This window comes from Ictalurus furcatus, chromosome 5, assembly GCF_023375685.1.
Source record: "Ictalurus furcatus strain D&B chromosome 5, Billie_1.0, whole genome shotgun sequence".
NCBI lineage: Eukaryota > Metazoa > Chordata > Actinopteri > Siluriformes > Ictaluridae > Ictalurus > Ictalurus furcatus.
The window spans coordinates 18,830,906-18,857,340 of NC_071259.1; the positions used below are offsets into that span (position 1 = coordinate 18,830,906).

At 37.3% G+C, this 26,435-nt stretch overlaps 1 protein-coding gene across 2 annotated transcripts in view; it reads left to right on the top strand.

Moving 5' to 3' along the window:
• The window catches only part of grid2 (glutamate receptor, ionotropic, delta 2), a 517,533-nt gene that overhangs the window by 349,465 nt on the left and 141,633 nt on the right, over window positions 1-26,435 (top strand). For both annotated transcript variants that reach the window (XM_053625025.1, XM_053625026.1), the window contains 2 exons: window positions 2,534-2,695; window positions 9,421-9,540. In XM_053625025.1, coding sequence (XP_053481000.1) covers window positions 2,534-2,695; window positions 9,421-9,540 — 282 coding nt within the window. The remainder of the gene's footprint in view (window positions 1-2,533; window positions 2,696-9,420; window positions 9,541-26,435) is intronic.

Sequence of the window (26,435 nt, forward strand, 5' to 3'; positions counted from 1 at the left end):
AAGTGAAAAGTTTTCTTTTACATTCCTCAAGTTTACATTCACCATTCTGCTACAAATCTGACATGTGAGAGCGGCTTAACAGCAATTTACTCTCATGGGCTAGTGAGATTTGGATCGACAGCTCGAGTGTCCAGCTGAAGAAGAGGAGGATGACGATGACGATGCTCTGTGCCGCTCCTGAGAGCTCATCTCGAAAAATAGTTGTATGGGACTACTCAAATCTCAAATATTAATCACGAACTACTATACTGACTAAGTAAGTAAGTAATTTCCAGGACAAAGTACAAACACTATAACGATAGAGAGAATCGTATCCAGAATGCTCTCTAAAATTAACGCCACTGAAGTCTGTAGTTCCTGGTCAGGGAGTTGTCTATCCAAATCTCAGTAGCCAATGAGAGGTTGTTGCTGTAAGCCCCGCCCACATCCCAGGTTTTTGCCAGAATGGCAAACATAAACTTGCAGAGCGTAAATGAAATTTTTTAAAGTGTAAATGCAAACTTTTCCAGTGCATTCATAAACCCATGATTAGCGAAAACAAAGCTAACTGTTAACAACGTTTTTCTTCTTTCTCATTGTATATTTTTCTTCATTTCTTGAAAAATTATGTTCAATGCTTTGGGTACGAATTTAATACCATAGGATAAAATCTGAACACGCACGCACGCACACACGATACAGTGTCACTACAGTGTCGATACAGTGCCACAAACTGTGGGTCAGTCAACAATGGGAAAACGCAATGGCCACTTGACACTATTTATTATAGCCTCATTAAAACAGAGACAACACTTGGGCAAGATTAGAGCAGCACGATCAATCAAAGTGAAATTAGCTCTCCTTCCACATAGCCTATTGTGTCTGTGTCTTTGTGTGTGTGTGTGGGGGGGGGGGGTTGGGGGTGTGGGCCTATCTGGAGTGGAGGATGTTGTAATGATCTAATTTTCAATTCCACTCCCCTATCCTCCACCCTGTGAATTTGCTATACATTATGCTTGCTGTCAGCCTCAAAAGAAAAGGAAACACAAAGAAGCATCAGCTAGAGTCCTGAAAGGCAGCCGTGGCTCTGAAGCTATTGTGCTAATAGCATTAAGCAGGAGTTTTTTTGTTTTTTTTTTGCATTTTTTGAAACGTGCTACAAATGCCAAGCTTCACTGACCCTGCTACTGCTACCTAATGTTGTCTACAGTAGATTAGCAAGGATAAGTAATCCATTACTGATCAGGTTCAAGGCTAATTCCTCAAATGTGGATTCTATGTTAGTTGGACTGGATTATTTATGATTTGACAGGATCCCAGATTTTATTTTTTATTTTTTGTTTTTCAAAGTTGCTGGCACATTGGAATTGTTGCCAAGGCAACCAGTCTAATTCCATAGGCACCAACATGTTGAAATTTGCCAGTAATATTCCTCTATAAAATAACCTACTGTAGGCAAAGAATAAAACATGACAAGGCATGCTGTTGTAAGAAAATAATCAATGGCTGGTTGGTGTGATGCAGCCCAAGGTGATGTTACCACCCTAAAGTTCGTAATTTTCCAATAACAGCATGTCCCAAATTGTTTTATATGATTTTATACCACAGCAGTTTGTCAACAATTATAATTTTAATTTATTTTTAAATTTATAAATTTAATTTATAATTTTAATTTATTAATTTTAATTTATAAATTTAATTTATCAATGTCATGCATTTTAACTGTTTATAGGTACATTTAATGTTGTGGTTTGTCTACAAGACGAGTTCATTTGTGTTGTCACTTACATTATAGTAGCTATAAACAGACGTTCCCTCACTACCTTCTCTTTTTCTCTTTTAAGACAAAAATATGCAGCTTGACATGTTACTGAGAAACCACAAAGCCAAATTCCTCTGTCCTGAAGGCTCTCCAATGGCGAGACACTTAATGACCGTTACAAAGAGCTGACACCAATACCATCATCATATCAACAAATATAAATTTTTCTTTGTTAAATAATAACACATTTTAATCCATTAATTATTAGCCTTAGATTATGTGGAGTATCAACCATACAAGTCCCTGTATAAGCTGTTACTATGGAAACAATAGTAAATCGTGCAGTGGTATACCTTATGGTCAGCTTTTAGAATTTAACAGTGCTGTGGTATAATAATTAATATCGTATAATTCATTGTCTCTCATAATCAGCACTCAATAGAAGTATTTAATTTTTTTCTAATCAGATTACATAATCCAGATGAGACAATCTGTGTTTTAAAGCTGTAACATTTGACCATCCAAAACAAATCCATGAGGATCCACGTAACATCAGCACTCTTTGGACTGATAACACAGTGGTTGTATCATTATAGTTGACCATGTACAAGTGTTCACTTACAGTACTACTGATAGGACAGGACAAAACAAACCCCTTTACTCTCTCTTTACAGTATTTCCTGTGTGAGTCATATATCAAGATTTTTTTCTTGTAAGGTGATGATTAATTAAATGCCTTAAGCTTTCCATAACCCGTTTTTTCTCTGTCGCTCTCCTACCCCATCTGGTTAGATCACCAACCGATACATCTACGACACAGTATTGCTACTCGCCAACACCTTTCACAGGAAGCTGGAGGACCGCAAGTGGCACAGCATGGCGAGCCTCTCGTGCATCCGCAAAGGGTCCAAGCCATGGCAGGGTGGCCGATCCATGCTGGAGACTGTCAAAAAGGTAGGACAGTGCCATAAAGTGGGAAATTTATGTGTGTGTGTAAATTCATAAGACAGAACATTTGTGTGAGAGTTTGGGCATATCCCTTGTGCTTGTTCAGGCATAAATGTCTATTCTGTCACCCACAGGGTTTTGATGGACAGCTAGATGTTTTCCAAAATGCCTTTTTCTTCCTCACCAGCAGACATGCTTTCAACCTGGGGGTTTTTATTCTATCATGCCTGGAAAACAGCAGGCCTGGATAGACACTAGTGTGTGTGCTTCTGTTGGCTAACATTCTTTATGCTCTGTGAAGAATGACCTTGCCTCCAGGGTGCTGTAGTGTATCTGTATGCAGACTTATCAGGAACTCTGCCACTAGAGATATTACCCTGCTGAGGCCAGTTATATAAATTTTCACTATCTAGTACTTAGGCCCTACAGCAGTCTGTTTGTAAATTCACAGGTCTTTAATGCTTATTCGTTGGGAGTTTGCCAGTCATTTGAGTGTTGCCTGCTCATACTGTTTGTAGAGTTCCTGAGATCCATGACATTCTGATTTGTTATTGACTCTGCTATCCTCTCATACAAATTCATACTATACAGCATTTCACAGAATTAGCCATTCAGTCATCTTCATTAACCGCTTTACCGTGTCACTGTGAATCCGGAGCATACAGAAACACTGGTCATGAGGTGGGAATAAACCCTGAGCCAGTCTAATGCAGATTTATTAGATTTTTTCTTTTTAAATCTTTGAACAACCATGCTGTGGAATTAATTATTCAAGGTCTGTTTTAAACCTGAAACACACACATATCATAGAGTATCCAGCTGAGGTGTACCAGTATGTTCTTTCTTTTCAGTAGTATTTTAGAGTGCCTTAAAGAGGCCTTTAGATCATAGTACACTTGATCATTACATTGTATAGCAACCAGGTAATTGTTTCTACTTCACTCCTCAGGAGGCGTTTCCAGATTAATTGAAGTTTGGAATTTAAGTCGTGAAAGGGACTTGACATAATTGTAAATAATTGTGCTGGGCTTTTCCTATGTATTAATGATTACTACATTATAACAAAAATTATGGACTTTCATTTTGTGCAGCCACAAGCATAACTTAGTGGAATAAGGTCAGATTTGGTTGGACATAAAAGCAGTTTTTGCTCTTTTCAGCAAGCTATTATTTTTGTACTCAGGAAGTAACACGCCTATACTGATATGAGTGTGGCAGCACAGTATGTGGGCACTGATGCTATGGTATTCAGCTCACTTTTGTCCAAAATTGTGTTGATAAGATAAACTTTATTGTTCCCAACGATAAATGAAGATAACAGTGAAGATGACAATTAATACATTTGGTTATAGGGAGTGTGTATATGGTGGCTTAGGGTTTAATGTGCACGTGGCTTAATGCATATTTGCCTCACAGTGCTGGTGTTGAGGGTTTGAATCCTGCCTCTGTCCTGTGTGCACAGAGTTTGCATGTTCTCCCCATGCTTCAGGGGTTTCCTACTTGTACTCCGTTTTCCTCTCCCAGTCCAAAGACCTGCGTTATAAACTGATTGGCATTTCCAAATTGTCTGTAGTGTGTGAATGTGTGTATGATTGTACCCTGCAATGGGTTGGCAACCCATCCAGGGTGTCCCCCACCTTGTGCCCTGGGTTCCCTAGGGTTAGGCACCAGGCTCCCCTGCAAAACTTGGGTCAGATAAGCAGTGGATGGATGGATAGACATACATACATCACTGGTTAACTCCCTCTTAGAGCAAACATAAAGGCCATAATGCTCTTTTCTTAAATTCTTAAAGTGAAACCTTAATAGTCCTGTCCTACTTTACCAATCCCATAATTAATTCACTGGGCTATTAGCTGCTTCTTTTGGTGAATGTCCTACTAAAAACAATAGCTTTGTTTAACATGGTTCAGACTAAATTCAACAAACCAGGAAGGAAAAGTTGCCTTTATTTTAATTAATTTAATGTTAATTAATTTTTCCACGTCTGCCTCGGATGGAGTTTCTCACATAGCTCGCTATTTGTGATTGTTAGCTCACAGTAAGTTGTAGCTCTCACTGCTTGAGAGTCTTTAGCTCCCTTCTCAGTAGTGCCAGGTCTAGCTGAATTGGATTCTGTGTGTTATGGATATTTTATGAATAAAAGAGCAAAGCGCAAAGGCTATTTTGTGAACATTTTGCCAAAAATAAGAGGTTTGTTTGACACAAATATGTGAGTTGGTTGCCTCTTTTAATGTTATTATTCTCTTTGTTGACATGTTTGACTTGTAAAATGCTAGCTACCACTGCCAGTGTGGTTATCCTGCATGCATTATTACCAGTTAAATTGGATTGTGAACTGTAAATGGAAGGCCATTCTTGGCCATAAAATTAAGTTGTGTTTTTCACAACAGTAGGAAATCCTGAACGTTTGTTACTGCAGGCATTGTTTCCTAAACCAGTCCTTCAAAGACAATCTACATTATTTATTTCTGTTACAGCTCCCCAGTTTCAACTTCAAATGCATTGCTCATAGACAGTCTGAAGTGTATTATACATTTATATGACCACAATTATAAGAATCGTGCAAGTTACAATTTCACTGGTATCCGTATTGTTGTGTGCACACAGTTCCTTTCCTTTTTTTTATCAGTCTGACAGGGAAACAAACATCTGAACATTGTGTCAACAATAAAAGGAAAAGAATGTTGTGAGGATCACAACACCTTAGAAATGTGTCTTTTGAGCAAACTATGCTGCATCCAGATTATTTCAATAAGATATGTTTTTACTTTAGAAGTGTATCGTTTCCCCCCTAGACATCACACAGAAATAACTAGTCTGTGATTGATCATTTGTAGCAAACATACCCTTTTGTGAATGTAAGCAGATTTTGGGGTATGTTGAGTATCAAAAACTATCAGACACTACAGCAATTACCATTTATATAAACCTTTAAACTTTAAATAATTCATTAATTACAAATTGTTCCTTATTGTAAATTGTAACCCTTTGTTAATAATTCATAATTAATCGGGGCAATTAATAATCGTTACTGAATCATTGCATTTATTTGTGTCTCATATTGTACAGCTGAACATATGTCCATTTGACAACACTTCATAAATGTATGAGATTGATTAATAATCAGTGTTTTAAATTATTTCAAAAATGATAATATTTATCATTTATAGTTAAGGTTAACATTTATTGTGTACCCCAATGTTCAATTGATTTTGAACCTTGCCATTATACAAAGACACAGTTAGGCATAAATAGACAAAGCAATCAAAATCCAAACGGAAAAGTTTATTCTTCAGTGCATAATGAACATTATCCAAAATTACACTGAATTTGAAAAGCTTCTGTAAAAAAAAAAAAAAAATAAATAAATAAAAATGTGAGGGGCTCTTATAGTGCAATTAGAATAATTTAAGATTTTAATTTTAGATAGTGTAATTAGATAATAATTAAGGAATACTTAATAAACACTTTCATGAATTTCATGAAGGGTTAATAAAGGTATGCACAGTGTGTTTTACACTTTACAATAAGTGACACAAAGTAATAATTAAGGCTTGCGTATGATGGAGTACTGCTTAGACACTATTATTAGTAATACTAATAGTAACTATTAGTAATGCTCAAAGCACTATTATTATTATGGTAATTGAGTAATGGCTAGTCAAGTTACCTTTGTGAAATACATTTTGGTTTTTTAATACTTAAAACATTCTTAAGCAATTATAAAGTGCAGGATAAAGGGCTTCTCTAGAACTCAATTATAAATCTTGCATGGTAGCACTACTTGTATTGTTCTCCGCTTGATTTATCGCTTTGCTTGTATTTTCTCATTTGTAAGTCGCTTTGGATAAAAGCATCTGCTAAATGAATAAATGTAAATGTATTTATGTAGTGCTTTTCTCAAACTAAGAGTCACTTTTCAAAATCCATGAGTGAAATTGGAAATAACAGAGATGGGACAAAATGAGACCAAAATTAATTAAACAAAGTAAATGATAAATAAAACATGAGAAACATGAATCAGAGATAAAGCATACTGTACAGAATTTAAATTCTATTTATATAAATAAACATAACAAATTCATAAACAATGAATAGACAATCCAAAGCACGTATTGAAACATAAGCAGGAGTGACTATATGTCACGTAATGCAGGAGGCAGCAGATGCAATTGCAGCCTTTATTAAAGAGACGTGCAGTAACAAATCAAAACCGTGAAAACAGGAATTAGAACTAGACCAGAGAACAGAAAAACAATAACTGGGGCTGTGAAACATATGACGACATATGAAGATGACAGCAACAGAAGCTTGACATAGAAACACACAGAAGCTAGAACTTAAATAGAGGTGCTGATCATGGGTAACACAAAACAGGTGTGAGACATGTGCCAGGGTCATGTGATGTGCTAGGGCTGATGTAGTCCAGTGCTGATTTCGGCATAACCATGACACTATACAGTAAGGGAAACATAATACTGTAGTTATAACTCTACAATGAATATAAAAAATGAAGCCAAGATAAATCATGTCAGAACTTTTTTCACCCTCATTGTGAAATTACAACGTATTGAATGTGTATGTAAGTGAAAATTTATTCACAATTAAGTGTAAAACAATCAGAAATCAGTTTTAGGGAATTTTTTTTTTTTTTAAAGTTACAATAACCAGGTTGCATAAGTGTGCACTCTTATAATTGGGGATGTGATCAACGAAATTAGTCTGATTAACCCCAAAAAGACCCAGCTGTTTCTGTAGGATTTTCTTCACGTCTTCTTGCTTTCATCTGACTGCTGAATCCATAGTCTGCAAAGAGCTTACAAAGCATGCACAGTATCTCACTTGTTGAAAGGTATCGATCAGGAAAGAGGTATAAAAGAATTTCCAAAACATTAGTTGTACCATGGAAAAACCATGAAGGTCGTCATCAACAAATGGAGAAAATGGAGCACCACAGTGACATTACCAAGAACAGCCCTCCAAAAAGTATAAAATGCCAAAACAAAAACTTACCAAGGAGGCTGCCAAGAGACCTACAGCAACATTAAAGGAGCTGCAGGAATATCTGACAAGTACCGATTACTCTCTGTATATGACAACAATCTCTCAGATTCTTCACATGTCTGGGCTATAAGGTACAGTGGCTAGAAGCCCTTTCTCACAAAAAACATCCAAGCTCAACTATATCACCCCAAACCATGTGTTATTGTCTGATGAGACCAATTCCAAAAGTTATAATAATTCCATAATTCCAAAAGGTATGTTTGGTGCAAAAAAAAAGCATCACCCAAGGAACACCATACCCTTGGTGAAACATAGTAGTGGCAGCATCATGATTTAGGGCTGATTTTCTTCAGCCAGAACTGGGGCTTTTATCAAGATGGAGGGAAACATGAATAGCTACAAATACCAGTCTGCTAGTAAGCTGAAGTTGGAAAGGAATTTCATGTTTCAGTATGACAGTGACCCAAAGCATACATCCAAATCAATAAAGGAATGGCTTAACCAAAATGTGATCACTTGACCTAGCCAGAGCCCAGACCTGAAGTGGGCTGTGCACTGGAGATGCCCTTACAATTACCTTACAAGGAAGAGTTGGAAAATATTGCCAAGTCAAGATGTGACTAGGTTATTGTCAGTGTATTTTTCACTAAAATGTTTCTGATTGCTTTTACTTAATTTTTATACATTGTAATTTCACAGTGAGGGTGGGAAAAGGTCTGTCATGATTTATCTTGGTTTCATTCATTCAACCTCACAAAAGACTGCCATTTTAACAGGGGTGTGTAGACTTTTTATATCCATTGTGTCATAGACTTCGGTTAAGCAATGCCTAATTCCTCGTACTTACAGTAAATATCTGTCATCTTAATTAAAATTTAGAATTGCTTAATAAATTGAAAATTATATATTAATTATCATTATTATGATTAGTCAATGGTTAGTTAATTAGTTAATAGTTTCATTTTAATGGTTTAATAATAATAATAATAATAATAATAATAATAATAATAATAATAATGTTGATTATACCACAGTGAGGATAAATTCTCAAATCAGAAGATGTTGATTAATGGTCTATAACAGCAGCTGTGACAGGAGTTCTGGCTGTAACATAAACAATGGGTTTATATTAATGTGCACAAGTCATCAGGTTTTTTTTTATGCAGCATATTTTGTCATATTAAACTCAACAGAGAGACAAAAGATAGGCTGGTGAGGGAATGTGTGTTCCCACAGCATGTGTTATTCCTCACTTAATGCATCCTTACTAATACTTAAAAATTAAGCAAAATTGTTATCATTAATTAATGGTTAATAGACTTATTGGTTATCTTTTTAGTAATGCTTCCTACTATATTAAGTAATGTTTATTAATATATCCTAATTGTGAAGTATTACCAAATAGCTGGGGCGGCTGTGGCTCAGGTGGTAGAGCGGTAGTCCATTAATCGTAGGGTTGGTGGTTCGATTCCCGGCCCGCATGACTCCACATGCCGAAGTGTCCTTGGGCAAGACACTGAACCCCAAGTTGCTCCCGATGGCAAGTTAGCGGCTTGCATGGCAGCTCTGCTACCATTGGAGTGTGAATGGGTGAATGAGACACAGTGTAAAGCGCTTTGGATAAAAGCGCTATATAAGTGTGCTATTTACCAAATAAAGTAATATGTATAATGAATAGAATACATAGTATAAATACATCAACAGCATTGTATTTACTTTTTCAGAGTGGAGTGAGTGGTCTGACAAATTTGCTGGAATTCAGCGATAATGGAACGAACCCCAACATCTTCTTTGAAATCCTGGGGACAAACTATGGAGAGGACCGTGGCCGTGGAGTCAGCAGGGTAAGAGCTGTATAAACAAATTGATCAATTTTGTCTCAGTTACAGCTCTCATATTATCTCTCTTGTTGAAGCAAGATGCTGCCGCTTTGTTAGTTTCAATGAACAAATATTCTTAATTGATGATCACAGCAGTGTAATTAGGGCCATAGTGCAGGTGCAGGTTATTTATCTAGATTTATCTAGATTACCTTGTTTTGTTGTTTATTTGTCTTGTGTATGGAGAAGTCAGGTGGCAGTTCAGGCAACCATAATGCAAAACTAGTCCCCTAAGTGATTTGTAAAATAATTAATGCATTCAATCTGCTGTTTTCCCTTTAATTGCTTTAGTCATATTTCAGTGTAGTTGCTTGGGTGAATGTCAGCACTCATCTGTCTGTGTTTTCCCTGGGGATTACGGATCCATCATTCACCACAGATCAGCTCTCAGGGACAAGCAGTATATTGCTTATAAAAGGGGAACTGTGCTAGTTCTTGTTTTTTTCCCCTTTCACAACCACAAAGCCTATTGGATATTATGCGTTTGAGCCCTCATTAAGTAAAACAATGTTGTTTAAAGCACATTCCCAATCTAGTTTGATTGAAGAACCAACAGCCAGTAACATGACAGAACTACGCTATATAAAGTGCATGTCACTGTCAAAGTTGCCTGCAAGGCCAAACTGAGACTGTTCACGGGCTAAATTTAGCAGCACTCATTAAGATCAGGGTGACAACATTGAAGACTGGAAGCCTCCAGCACTTTGGTGGATTAGAAATAAAATGTCACTGAAAAGCATGCCTTGCCATAAAAATCTACCCAATTTGACCACTTTATCACTACTTTTTCAGTTTTACTGATTTTATATGTTATGCTGGATGGTGTCATGAGAATTTTCTACCCTGTCGTTTTGCTGCTATGGGTCAAATCACTGGTGAAATTACTATTGCCTGAAGTCCCTTTACTGCAGTGGTAGCTTTCATATAGTACTCCTTCTGTATGTCGTCTTTTGAAATAAATTGGCAGTCTGATCTGGATCTCCAACTATAATTTAATCCTGATGGCTTAGACATGGAAGAAGCAGTGATGAAGGCGAATGAGTCACCAATGCTCAGACTAGTTAAGAAAGTTCATTGCATAATGATTCCTCTGCATAGCAGTCCTGTCATAGCGTTGTTTTCAATATTTGCCTTCTGATTTCACTGCAGCTTTTGTAAGAATAGCTAGTATAAACTACATAAAGCAGTTAATTGTTCTGAGTGCATTTTTACAATTGATTATACGGTTTGTGCTGCAAATCCACTAGACTGTGTTTTTAATTTAATAAAATGACATCTTGTATAATACAGCGCTCCACGCATGAGCATCATAAACCAACAGACAGAGAAAAGGAATCGGACGAGGCTTGTATACGATTATAAAAGCGAGGGTCAGCAGTTGGTCATGAAGGAGGGCCATGTTATTGATTCTCGCCTTGTCATTGGCCATAGAACCTCATCCTTCTTTTGAGTTCACAGCCTCTTAATACACTAGAGTATTGAATGCCACTGTGCACAGATTAAATTGTCTGATCTCATTAAAGATAATTGTTCTCTAACAAAACTAGAACCGTACCACACATCCAGAGGATGAAATGAATATTTTAACTACAAAGTAATTACATTAAGCAAGATTTCTTAATGAGGGACGATAATTGCTTTTGAAGGGATCAAATACGTGCGACAGCACTTCCTTCATATCACCACTGCTTGAGAACTATGCAGAATACCAAGTGGTAGTGATAGAAATGGAACATGAATATTGTGATGTGATTGTGCTACTCTGTGCAATATATATTAAAACAAACTGGTGGACCACAAGTTGGCCTACATTATTCATTATTTCTTTCATTCATATTCAATAACTTCTTTATTCTAGTCAGGGTCACGGTGGATTCAAATTGCTTCAGGGTAGATATCCCGGGAACACTGGGAGTTGGGGGGGAAATGCACCCTGAATGTGACACCAGTTCATTGCAAGAGACCATGCACACAGACATTCACACATTTATGTACACCTAGGGGCAATTTAGCATAGCCAATCCACCTGCTGGCATGTTTTTGGGAGGTGGGATTTCTGAGCTCAGAATTGAACCAGGGACCCTGGAGCTGGGAGTCACAATACTACCTGCTGCACTACTGTGCCTCCTTGTCTGCATTAATAGAACCAAAATGAATTCACTAAATTTGCATTAAAATACCCAGTCTAACCTCTGAGTTTGTTCAGAGTTTTCACAAAGCACAATAAAAATTGCTACACATTAAGAAATTGCAAGTTTGAAACCATATGAAACCACTGCCACACACGGCTAGAAGTCCGGCAGAGCAAAATTGGCTCTGATCTCTGAGTGGGAAGGATGACATTATTTTTGTCCCATCAGTCAGAATGACACTGTGCTGTGATGTTTATATAAGTCGTGTTCCCTGCCCTCTAAGGCCAGAAGGTTGCCCTGTAAAGCTGCATGAGCAGTAGATCAAAAAATGTGCTGGCAGAGTCGTATGTCAAAGAAGAAGCATGACTGTGGTTAAAAAAATATTTTTAAAAAAGGCACATTACAGACATCTGTAATATAATTATTAAAAAGGCCAATATCGGGACAATTGCTTACATTCAATATATTGTGCAGCTGGGGGGCACGGTGGCTTAGTGGTTAGCATGTTTGTCTCAAGTTTCTATGTTCTTCCTGTGCTTTGGGGGTTTCCTCGAAGGTACTCTGGTTTCCTCCCCCAGTCCAAAGACATGTGTTGTAGGCTGATTGGTATTTCCAAATTGTCCATAGTGTGTGAATGTGTGTGCGATTGTGCCCTGTGATGGGTTGGCACTAGGGATGCACCGAATGTTCGGCAACCGAAATTATTCGGCCCGAAAATAGCAAAAAAATCATTTTCGGTGTTCGGCCAAGTAAGTGGAAAGGCCGAATAAATTTGACCGTACAATGACGTGTTTGATGACGCGACCAAATAGCCTAGCAACCAGAGTGAGACGCGCGAATGTCACGACCTCGATGAGGGGGCGCGCGCATGCACGAGATGTGGACACGTGCGTTTGTTTCGTTTCTGTTCCGGAGCATGTTTCTGTCACGTCGCGAGATGTAAGAGAGTAGAATACGGAAGCAGGTAAAGAAGTATTTATTTAAGGGCAGGCAGACAAATAAAAAAAAAAGGCAAAATAATTGGGAAAAACACGAAAAAAAGTGTTCGGTATTCGGCTTTCGGCCAAGTTTTTCATTATATTCGGCTTCGGCCAAGAATTTTCATTTCGGTGCATCCCTAGTTGGGACCCTGTCCAGGGTGTTCCCTGTCTTGTGCCCCGAGTTCCCTGGGGTATGCTCCAGGCTCCCCCATGACCCTGTGTAGGATAAGCGGTATGGAAAATGGAAGGATGAATGGATGGATATTGTGCAGCCCTATTGGGGACTATGGTAAACAGATGCTTTAATTTGTTTTGAGTTAAAGATCTGATGACATGTTTTTGGTGAGAGCTCGTGTCTCATGCCTATTGCCCTGTTAAGGATTATTGCATGTGTTCATTTGTCTTTTATATTGTTGCATGTGTTCATGTTATCCGCTATGTAACATGTGCCCTTAAAGTGGAGGAGGTGTTGTGTCTAATGTCACTCCTGTTGACACCTTCATTAAAAAAAAAAAAAAAACATTTATTGCTTTGAGATGTATGCCTAGTCACTTGCAAAAATGCTAAGTTTAAGCAAAACATCAATTTAATCTCAATGTCATCTCAATGTGAATAGCTTAGAGGCTGATTTCCTCACTCACCCATTATTCCTCTGTTTTATTACCATCATGCATGTTTCTAGCTGGGGTTTTCACATGATTTTTTTCTTCAGTAATGCCTGGGCAGTGGTTGGGCAGCTGGAGCAATTGACCTTAAGATGAGCTGTGGTTAGTTAAGACGCAGCAGTTGTTCTGCAGATATTTAAAATAGCATTTTATCAGCTGGGCATTTCGCTGAATAAGTCCTGAATGGTAATGGCTTGTGTGCTGACCGAGTGAAGGTTGTAGGAAATTTCATATTAACTATGTGAAAACTGCAGGCTGGAAAGGATATCCCCGTGGGTACATTTCTCTATTTCCCCCCAATTTTCCATTCCATTAGGTAGATTCAGGTGTTCTTCTAGAAGAGCCGCCTTTGCCCACAGGGACAGAAAGAGAGACTTGTTTGATTTGTCCTGCTTCGGAGGCTTTCTCTCTTTGCACAATTCACCTGGACAACTCCCAGTAGATCGCTGATGTGTTAAATGTCCTGGGCTTCTCATACTCGGGTGCAGTCTCTTCTCAATTTACCTTTTTGTCAGACAGACATTATCTACCCTACTTGTGACACAGATGTTATTGTAATATTGTTGATAGTTGGATATGATTGAATAGACATTAGAGAGAATAGGCAGGGAGACAGCAGGCCAATACCAAATCTACGACATGATATATTTTACTCATTTTTGTTGAGTAGAGTTACATGTGTTGTGCCCTGAAAAGCGGAAGGATATTAAGAACAGAAAAACTCCAGCGATGTTTCCCCACAGTAAACTTTATGCAGACTGAGGAAAACCCCGGAGAGCTCCCCCTAGTGTATCATCAGGCACAACTAATCAATCACCAACATCCATTAGCTTGACTAATAGATCACAGATCCACAAGAAACAGTGGAGATGATCTTTAAATTCTTCCAATGCTTTGAATATAGACAATTTTATCCCTTTAAACATTTTATGAACCATTTTTAATCAACAACATTTTAAAAGATATCTTCACTTAATTAATTTGCATCAATCATGAGTTTCTTCTTCATGTAGTCTATGTTGACAGCTCTTAATTAACATTTTAATAATTATGAGATTCTTCTTAATGTATTCTATGTTGACAGCCCTTAATCAACATTTTAACCTGTCACACATGCATGCAGTGAGGAGTTAATAACAAAACTGTGCACAATGATATTCAGATCTCAGACCTAACAGCAGACAAAAGCACTGCTCAGACACTTGTGTGTGAGATGTAAGTGCAGAGATGAGTTTGCTGAAAACAGAAGAGTGTCTCAGTCACATGCGATGCTGACATTGAATTTAAGTGGATATTTTTTCTTAGGTTTTACTGTAACCCTCCCCTGATTGGCTCCCAGCTCCTTTTTTATGCCTGAAACATACAGTGGTGCTTGAAAGTTTGTGAACTCTTTAGAATTTTCTATGTTTCCGCATAAATATGACATAAAACATAATCAGATTTTCACAGTCCTAAAGTAGATAAAGAGAACCCATATATCATGTTTTTTTATTTCATATAATTCATTTGTTTAATATCTACTTTTATCTACTGTGGAAATCTGATGATCTTTACTTAGCATATATGGTATATGCACAAATTTTCAGCCAGCTGTGACCTGATACCCCTGACAAAGCACTGAATATTGCAGGGCTTACAGCAGCTCAGGACCATCTTATTATCAAGTTTGCTTTTTTCTCCCCAGAGTCAATACTCATTTAACAAGAGTCCTGCGCACTTAAAGCAAGTAGGTGTGTCTAATTAAATGGCCAGTAATAGCACATCACAGTTATTATACTGTGTTTGATACACTGGTACCACACTACATTCATGTTATGATATATCTGGTCAGAGGTGGTCATATGATCAATTTGTTTGCAGATCAACCACAAAGACCAAGAACTAAATATAATATATTATATTCATGTTTGTTGCATCTTTTTAAACTACAGTATGACATGAAACTGTAAGAACTTTGTTCAGATTAACCTCTATAAATATACAGCATATTGCTTTTTTGACATATACTGCATGCTTGTGCTTGTGACCTGCACTTATTAACATCTTCAGCTCCCTTTAGGTCAAGCATCCTTTAAAGGATTTTAGTCCTCAAGCTATAAATTTTAATCTACCCATGGGCAGGAAATCTCTTTGGTGTTATGAATCTTCAGCTGTGTGGTCAGAGGAGATCCCTACTTTATTTCGAGATGCAGTACACCGAGCATCTGTATTATTTATTTATGGTGTTGTTCCATAGATCTGTTTGAGAGCAAGAGAGAGTAGTGGAGTTAAACAGTACATGGCATCTGGAGGCAGTATAAACACACACACACACACACACACACACACACACACACACACACACACAGTGCATCAGTTTCCTTTTTATGAGTGTAGAGTGTTTATTGCCAGTTGTCTGCCCTGGTATCTCAAACAGCGCCCCATTTTGCCTTCTACACTCTAGTGCTGTAACATTTTAGAACAGTATCATAGCTTTCTTGAAATCCTGTTGATAAATCAAAGGTATTTTACATTTTATGAATTCTCAATAATACTTTCAAATACTATGAATGCCAACAATCCTTATATTTGGTACAAAACGTCTTATAACTACAGATAATCAAATGCTATGGGGGGGGGGGGGGGGTTCTTATTGACTTTTACAAAGCAGAACTTTTAATTTGGTATACATTTAAATGTAATGTGTTTCATGGTGGTGCAACTCAGCTGCACCTGCTGCACAACACAGGTCTGGCTGACAGCAAAATGGTATTTATTTGGCAGATTAGTGGGCAGAGGTGAATCAGGAACATGCCAGTCTGTGGAAACACTGACAAAATTAAGTAAAATAAAAATGTCATTTACACTTACTCATGTTATATGTGACACCAGCACAGAACCCCACATCTCATAACAGAAGCTTTTGCCAACAATTATTGTCCAGGGTCAAACAAGATCATATACATGTTAATTTCTCTTAATTTGTATTAATTCGTTTAATTAGAAAACTAGCTCGCTATACATTAATATATTTTGAAAGTTAGGATTCTGGGCAATTTAAACATGACAAGCACACTGGAGCTTACACTTGCCAGTTGGGCTAACTAATGAATTTATGATTTGTCCATCCTTGAAGAGAACGTGCAAACTCCACGCACAAAGGACAGAGGCACGATTCGAACCCCAGAGGTGCAAGGCAACAGTGCTACCCACTAAGCCACTGTACTTGGTCTACCAAGAAGACCATGAACTTATTAAAATATATTATATTCAAGTGTGGCGCATATTTTTAAACTATGATATGAAACTTTTGGAACTATTTTCTGATTAGCTCAGTATATATACGGTATATTGCTTTTTTGAAATATACTGCATGCTTGTTTTTGTGACCTGCAGTGATAAACATCTTTAGCTTCCTTTAGGTCAAGCATCTTATGAAGGATTTTAGTCCTCAAGCCATAAATTTTATTCTACCCACAGGCAGGAAATCTCTTTGGAGTTATGAATCTTCAACTCTGTGGCCAGAGGAGATCCCTACTTTATTTCGAGACACTGTGAGCATCTGTATAGCTCACTATACATTATTACATTTTTTAAGTAGTCAATTAGGATTCTGGGCCGCTAAAACATGGGACTGGCCAAGCATACTGGAGCTTCCACTTGCCAGTTGGGCTAGCTAATGAATATATGATTTGTCCACACACGTTCATAAATCTTTTAAAGTGTAGATATGTGCAGAAAGCTTTAGTGGTACAGGCATGTGTGTGTGCTCCAGGTGCCCCTGCAGAATTACAGCATGTAAAGCTGGGGATTACAGCGGGTATTACAGCGTGGCTGTGTTGCACAGCTCCACTCGTTCTCCATCCCCATCTTCCTACAGGAAGTGAATTAACATGGCTTCCTGCTTTCAGCACCTCTCCACACTCTGGTGCTCATAATATACCAGTGCTTTCACTCTCTTAGACTGTGTCTCTATCACTACTTCACTCAGGTGTCCTCTCTTTTGCTCACTTCCTTCTCTTCACCCCTTTATACCCACCTACTCTGAACCCTGCAGGAGTCTCACTCTTTTTGTTTTGCATATTATTCAGATGGTCTGTAAAATAATATTACCGGATGACATCTGTAATCATTATGAGCAATTTGTGTGGGATAAGAGCTATGTGTATACACATAATTGCAATTCATCAAAAAAAAAAAAAAAAAATTGTGCCATACATATTATGCAACTTCTGCTGCATACTGTAACCTTATACGCTTATATTTTATATCTTGAATGCAGTATGATGGCTTTGACATTTTTATAATTGCTTGTTGTAGAACCTGTGTCTGTGTAAGAATAGCTTTATAGTTATTAGGCTATATGCCTATAATATATATGTAGAATTATGATCTTACCAAAGGCCACCAGAAATGTTGCTCCTCTGATTCGCCCTTTCTATAATCTTGTCTATCTGTGACAGAGACATGGAGCAAGCTTCAATTTAAAGAACAGCACGACAGTGTTCAAATCTAGAAAGCTTTCCACAAGTCAGTTAACCAGGTAATCCAAAATAAACTGATCATTTGGCAAATCCAAGGGGGTGAAACCAAAATACAGAATCAAGAAATAATGAGCAGAGATCAAAGATCATGAAAACAATAGCGAGGGGAAGACTTCACAATTCTAGACAGTCTGGTATAGGTTTATGTAGCACATATACTTTATAGCCAAACATATTTGGACACCTGATGATCACACCCATATGTGGGCATTCCCCACATTGTTCCCAGAAAGTTAGAAGTACACAATTGTCTAGCATGTCTTAGTATGCTTTAACACTAAGATTTCCCTTTACTGGAACTAGTGAACCCAAATATGTTTCAGCATGACAATGCTTTGGTGTGCTAAGTGTGGTCTACAAAAACATGGTTTGGCAAGGTTGGTGTGGCAGAACTTGACCTCAACCCCACTGAACACCTTTTGCATAAATGGGCACAAATCCCAACAGTCTCTTTCCAAAATCTAGTGGAAAGTCTTCCTGGGAGACTGAAGGCTCAATATTAATGCCCATGGTTTTGCATTAGGATGTTCAACAAGCCATATACTTTTGGCCATATAGTGCATAATAAGTATGTAATAAAATTAGTATATGATAAACTATCAATGCCCTGGCAAATATGACCTCTGCTGGGGTGAGAGCCTTGGTTGCAGATGTGACAATATTGTATTGTTCAGTGTTTAAAAAAAGTTGAGATAATAATCAGAGAGATTACTGGAGAGATTCTTGGAGAGATACTTCATTGGCAAAGTGAGCTAACTGTACTGGCTGTACTCTTACTAGATGCACTAACCTGCAACCTCTGCTACTCCCTTCTAAGCTTTATTCTTCTTTGCAATATCAATATGGACATTTAATTCAGGATCATTTATGACAGGATGAGATGAAAGTATGGTTAAACATTTTTATTTCATTTTTGTTCCTCAAACAGTAATTGCCTCATACCCAACTTGCAAAGAATTGAGTTCAAAAATCGCTTTTTATGTTGGCACTTTGTTGATTGGCACTGTTGCTGAAATCATGGTTCTGTGTTGTGCACATACATAGAAAATACATGGCTGCCTGCTTGCTAGTGTGATCATAGTGTTATACTTCCTTTCTTTCTCACACTCTTTCATTTTCACTCACTGTCACTTTTCTTTCACTATGTCTATTTCTTTGTTTCCCACTCTCCAACTAACAAGCCTTCTCTCATCCTCTCAATAACTTTCCCTCTCTCTCTCATTCTCTCTGCCTCAGTATCTCTTTCATATCCACATGATTGCTTCAAGCTTTCTGCAATCTCTTTGCAATTTTTTAACCTTGATGATGCCACCGGGATGAGCTAGCATGTTCTTGCCTGCGTTTTTTTTTTAAAGGTCAGATGTGAGTGAAAATGTGAGAAGTGCTTTCATCTGACCAACAGAAAACATGAGAAAGGTGCAAACAGGTAGCATCATGCCACAAGAGATGATAAATATCTCTGAGAATTGTGCTCACAAAAAAAAACTATGTCTGCCATTTAGTTCTTCAGCACAGGGGAAGTGATTTTTTTTTTTTCTCCAAAAAAGATCCTTTTTATTGTTGTTGTTGTTTTGTTTTGTGCCAAAGCACATTTTCTTAAAATACTGCCAGAAGTCAAAAGTCTCAATTCACCGAAATGCATCTCTGGGAAAAGCAAACTATTTACACATAATGAAAGTTTGCCTTTAAACATTATAATTCATCAAACTCACAGGCACTAACTACCAACTGGATTCTAGTGAAATCAAGTGAAAGTAAATTTAACACAAAGAATTTAACAGAAACATCTATAAATGTGTACTGGTGAGACTGAGAACAGTCTCATCAGGATCTTGTCTCTGAGCTTGGCAGGCAAATCTTTCCTAGCCTGGAAACTTGTGGCAAATCCATATAATTCAGCTATGTAACCATCATCTCCATAAATTGGATAAGGTTTTCCTGTTCTTATCTACACCTGCCATATACTTTCCAATACCATGCAAAAAACATTCTTTAACAAGGTAGAAAAACAGAGGAGGTGACAGGAAGGCACTTGAAGGCAGATTTGAAGTTTGTTACTGAGTTGTCCCCAGATCTGAATACTGTGACAAAACCTGATGTTATCCCAAATAATAATGTAAGATGGATGTTTGGTTATTCCTGGTGTCCATGTTTTCTGTTCAGTCAGGCCACTAAGAAATGTTGTTAGATTTTATTATATCAGGTTCAGTTAATTTAGTCAAACATGATCGAAATCAATGGCGTTCTGTGCGTTTATCACAACATTTGTGTATTCCACCTGTATGCATGATCAGTTTGATGTAGCTCATTTTGATTTTGCTAGTAAGGGCTTGAAGTCACCAGGTGGACTGGGATGCAAATAAATAGCATAATGAAATGAAATGAAGCCAAGCCAGTGAGAATGGCATGAATTTAGGCACATCCATCCATTATCTGTACTTATCCATGGGGTCGTGGGGAGCCTGGAGCCTATCCCAGGGGACTCTGGGCACAAGGTGGGGGACACCTCATTGCAGGGTACAATCCCACACACGTTCACACAGTATGTACAATTTGGACATGCCAGTCACCTTATAACACCTATTTTGACTGGGGAGGAAAGCAGAGTACCCAGAGAAAACCCCAGAAGCATGGGGAGAAAATGCAAAGTACATGCACACAGGGCAGAGGCAGGACTCGAACCTCCAAGCCTGGAGGTGCGATTCAATCATGCTGACTACTAAGCCACAATGTCCAATTTAGGCCCAATTTTGGCACAGGCGCTTGAATTCTTGAACCCAACCAAACCACACAAAGTTCGATTAACATGGTCTTCTGAACCAGTTCTACTGATTTTTAAAAAATAAATCATTTATGGCACTTGGAAGATGCCTTTATCCAGTGCAAATTACAGAACTGCTTTGAAGTCTCTATCAATAAATACAACCTGATACTGGTTCACTAGGTCACGGGCTTAGAATACCATCAGTGTAAATACTCTGTTGGAGAGGTAATATATTAATAAAAGCACAGACAACATTCATTTTATTAAAGTGCTAATTTAAGTACTTCAGGAATAGGTAGGTCTTTAGACATTGTTTGAAGACTGCCAATGACTTCATTCCACCAGCTAGGTGCCAAAATCAATTCAAATGATAAATTTGTTCATGAGTCGGAGAGCACAATTATGAGTTTCACTGTGGTGAGTGGAGTGGTGTTTATTGTATGACAGTATGTTCAGCGTTATAACATTGTGGTTAATTGTGCTTTGTGATGAAACTTTTGCTTAAAGTTATGCAAATAGAGTTTCGGAGATTTACGTGTGTTGGAGGATATGTGTGTGCGTCGGATAAATATTGTCTAAAATTCTTGTGTTATAAAACTAAAACTTTAAACTTCCTGATATTCCTTATGTTGATTCATTTATTACTTCTGCATGGGTCCATCTCAGACCCCAGTGTCACTGTTACAATATTTTCAGTGTTAAGGCTAATATGTAAGTTTATCAGAAAATGTTCGCAGCCCCTTTCTAGCTTCTGCACACAATATGTCTCCCACGAAAAGGCATTTAACAACCCTCACACTGAAATATTCAGCAGCAGCACATCATTATCTACAGGAAGGCATTCACTCTTTTGTCTCCCCTCAATTCTTTATGCCATGCATGCTTTATGTGGTGGGGGCTCTTATGACTGCATTACGCTGTCCCTAGTGCTTTTTGTGTTTGGCCTTACAAATTGGATAAAGAGAAAAAGCATGGGATGAGACTTTACAATATTCTCCTGTGGTGCTCTCTCTCTCTCTCCATCACTGGCCTGATGTTCCTCTCTCAATGCATTACAAATCCCAGAAATGGCTGAAATTCACCTAACAAAATGATATAATATGGTCCAGCCTCAACACAGATTTTGATTTTTTTGATGTGAAGCAAAACCACATTTTAGACCTCTATTTCCTTTTCAAAGTCTGTTTTTATTTTGTTTGTTTGTTTGTTTTTTACTCTATGCCTCTCTGTAGCTAGGGGGCATGTATTAGCAGTATTGAGTGGGTCTATGTTCAGTCAGTGTCTCAGTGATATGAGAAGAGAAGAAAGTGCGCTGTTATTGCAAAATAATCAACCCCAGGTTGGTGTGATGCGCCACCATGAAGAGTTAATGTTACTGCCCTGAAGTACATTACCATTACAATACAGTACCACATACAATTTGCCATTGATTACAATTTTATATTTATTAAGGAACAATATGAACAATATTTTTTTAACCAGTAACATTTAATGTTGTGAAATGTCTGTCAGACAAGTCTTTGATAAATAACAACCAATTTATATCACTTTATTATTACGCTTAGCATCCGCTATACATACCACTGTAAATGATCTATTATAGAAAAAATTATGTATTAAACTGAAAACTTTAATATAAACCTGTGGTTTGATTTAGGAGGCACATATTTCCCCTATAGCTGCCCCACTTATATTTGCATTTTGACTAAAACACAAATGCATGTTAACAAATTCAAAACAAGGGCTAGTATGCATTACTGGCCTTCAAATGACATGTTATGTAGAGGTTCATGGAAGATTCGGAATTCTAAAACAGACTAGATTGAGAACCAGGGAACCAGAAAAAAATATCAGACTGTCAGATATTCCTATTCTTGTGGGGCCATTTGGTCCTCAACAAGAGACACACACACACACACACACACACACACACACACACACACACACACACACTACTTAATCTCAGTTTAAATTGTGTCCAGCATAATTTGCTTTCTGTTCAGCTCCTCAATTAATTTAGTCATGGTATCGCATAAAAATGCTACACTCAATGAACTTTAAGTGGGTTTTTTTTTTTCATTAATAGGGTTTGTATATTTTGTTGCACATGTAAGAAAACAAACTCTTTTACTCTACATTTACTCTAAATGTCAAATAGCCTATTTTACTGCATACAAATGTGTGATAACCATTTATTACTGTTTATTTTAACATTGAGATATAATTAAGGAACAATCAACATAAATAAGGCAAAAAATTAATGTTAGCCTAAAATTATGACTTTATAAACTAGTATCAGCATGTTCTGCTTTTACATTGATTTTTTTTTATATACTGAAGCTGATACTAAATGACATAATTAACCGGTTTCTGGCCATCAGATTTTTGAGAAACCGTCCAGGGAAGAAAGGATACTTACCAATTTACTAACCACTTTGTAATTATTTTCTCGAAATATTTGCCAGCTTGTATTTATATTAACTTTAACAAATTGACTTGCATCATACTCAGAATTGTCGATAAACATTGAATTGCAGATGCCGCCGTAAAATATTGCACCAGTGAATCACACTTTAGGTACAGTAAGTTTAAAGTAAATAATTTTAAACACGAACCACATTTTTACTACTAGGTAAAGCTCAGACATGCTTACTTGGAATGAGAAACAGAAGAAAATCAGTGTACTTTTACTGCCATGCTGTCCTGAATTTCACTTAATCTACATGATTCCATCGTGGGCCTGTAGACACTGTCATGTGCAGAGTGACAGAAGTTTAATTGGAAATCTTGTCCCGTTCAAAAGGAAAGTGAACTATGGAGGCTGCAGCTTGAACTCAGACATAATATGCCTAAAACAGCAAATCCTGTCAGGACTCTCATGAATTTCACTGTACCAGTTTCACAAAAACTTGATTAACATCTATTTAAGCATGCATTCTTGTAAAACTTAGGGTATATTTGCTTAGGGGGTATCTATACCAATTATAACATTTAATGTATATGCGCATGTACTGTATATATAATATACTGAAATATGCATAAACCTAAAATAAGATTTTCGTCAACATTGCTTGATTGATTGAACATTTTTCCCTTTTCCTGAGCAGATTTGTTTTTAAAACGTCTTTAAAATTCACACTTTGATTCTGTCAAAATATCTAAATATGATATTTACTAACATTTTTATCTTCAGCATTACATATTTTTACATATGTGTGTGTGTGTGTGTGTGTGTGTGTGTGTGTGTATGAAAATATGTAATGCTGAAGACAAAAATGTTACAAAATATCATTTGTGAACATACAAAAAATATATATATATATATATATACACTGTTCCCTCCACTAATATCGACACTCTTGGTAAATATGAGCAAAGAAAGCTGTGAAAATTTGTCTTTATTGTTTAACCTTTTGATCTTTTGTTAAAATAATTCACAAAAATACTCTGCTCTCATGGATATCAAACAATTGCAAACAAAACACAGTTTATCAAAAATATATCTTTGTTAAATATAGGTGTGCAACAATTATTGGCACCCTTTTAGTCAATACTTTGTGCTACCTCCCTTTGGCAAGATAACAGCTCTGAGTCTTCTCCTATAATGCATGATGAGGTTGGAGAATACATGCCAAGGGATCTGAGACATTCCTCCATAAAGAATCTCTCCAGATCCTTCAAATTTTGAGGTCCCTGCTGGTGGACTCTCCTCTTCAGTTCACCCTACAGATTTTCTATGGGTTTCAAGTCAGGCGACTGGTACGGTCATGGCAGGACCTTGATTTTGTGGTCAGTAAACCATTTTTGTGTTTTTTTTATGTATGTTTTGGATAATTTTCCTGCTGGAAGATCCAACCATGGCCCATTTTAAACTTTCTGGCAGAGGCAGTCAGGTTTTCATTTAATATCTGTTGATATTTGATAAAAGTCCATGATGCCATGTATCCTAACAAAATGTCTGGGTCCTCTGGCAGAAAAACAGCCCCAAAACATTAAAGAGCCACCACCATATTTAACCGTGGGCATGAGGTACTTTTCCATATGGCTACCTCTCTGTGTGCTCCAAAACCACCTCTGGTGTTTATTGCCAAAAAGCTCTATTTTGGTTTCATCTGACCATAGAACCCAATCCCATTTGAAGTTCCAGTAGTGTCTGGCAAACTGAAGATGCTTGAGTTTGTTTTTGGATGAGAGTAGAGGCATTTTTCTTGAAACCCTTTCAAACAACATGTGGTCATTTTCTTATAGCCACTTCCCATTTTGTGAAGCTCAACAACCTTTATCCGCACATCACAGCTATATTCCTTGGCCTTACCCATTGTTATTACTGACTAAGGGAATTTGGCCTGTGTTTTACCTCATATTTATACCGCTTTGAAACAAGAAGTCATGGTTGAACAATTTCTTGTTCCAATCACCGAGGTGTAGTAAAATAATTTTTTAAATATCAATGGGAATATACTTCAAATATATTATTCTCATATGAATTCAGAGGGGGGCAATAAAGCTGTGTTGTGTTTGCAATTGTTTGATATCCATGAGAGAAGAGTATTTTTGTGTTTTTTTTTTTTTTTTTTAGAAAAGACCAATAAAGACATTTTCTAACATTTTTGTCTTCAGAATTAAATATTTCAAATTTTATTCCAATGTCTAATTTACATAATTTTGGACTGTTGCATCCCCTCCCCAAAAACATTTTAAGAAAAATGTTTAAAATTTTTGTTGAGTCTGGCAAAAAGAAAATTTTGTACTTTCATATTTTTGTTACTTATTATTAATATTATTTCATTATTATTTTATATAGAAAGTGATTTGAATCTTATTTTTTCCTAAAATTAAAAAAAGAGCCTTAAATTAACTGTCACTATGCATGGAAGCGTTCAATATGTGTGCGACAGGTCAATGTCACTGCATGATAAAATAAAATAAAGGGAAAAAATTCTAAAAGCACTCAGTCTGTTCAATGTCATGTTCAATATGCAAATACATGTCATGCAAAATCTGATTACTAAGGTAAGGAGGTGCAGCATGTAGGGTTGAGGGCGTGTCTAATTTATAGAGTCTTGTCAACGGTAAGTGTAGGTGTTTCTGGTTCTTCCTCTTTTGTCAAATGACATTAGTGTGGAAATCCCAAGTTGAACAATTTATTGCTCAACATAAAAAAAATATGCTTCATGGTTATTTTAAAGTTCAGACCCTCCATCCCCAACCACCTGGTTCCATAACAAGAGCAAGAGGTAATTCAGTGATTTTCACCACAGGGTGTCAGGCTCTCAGGCCATTACAATATATATATATTTTTTTCTGTGCTTAGCTCATCTCCATTATGACTTTCGAATGCAGAGTGATTTTTCCTTGAGCTGAAACTTATCCTTACTGTGACATGCAGGGACTCTTGAAATATTCATGACCTGGCGCTCTGGGGAGACCGAGATCGAAGCAGCATGCAATGAAGCAGCTATCTGTTGCTATGGCAATTAAACACTCGGTCATACGACTGGGCAAACCGTAGCTATCGGCCTGAGCAGGCTGAGTTTTGCTTTGTCAGCGTGTCATTACCATGGATAGAGCCACAGAGTGCTTGAGCTCTAAGGCTATATTTACAGAGTGCTTGAGGCACCATGTTAGTGACTCTCTGTCTGCAATTTGGTAGCACAGTGAAACACCCCCACACAAGGCTGAAAAGAGCCCTGCAGTTTATATAAGCAAGTCATTGATTTGGCATTCTCAGGTACAATATTGATTGCCATGCATTAACATAGACAAACAGTGTAGAAACTGATTTTGTTTTTAGA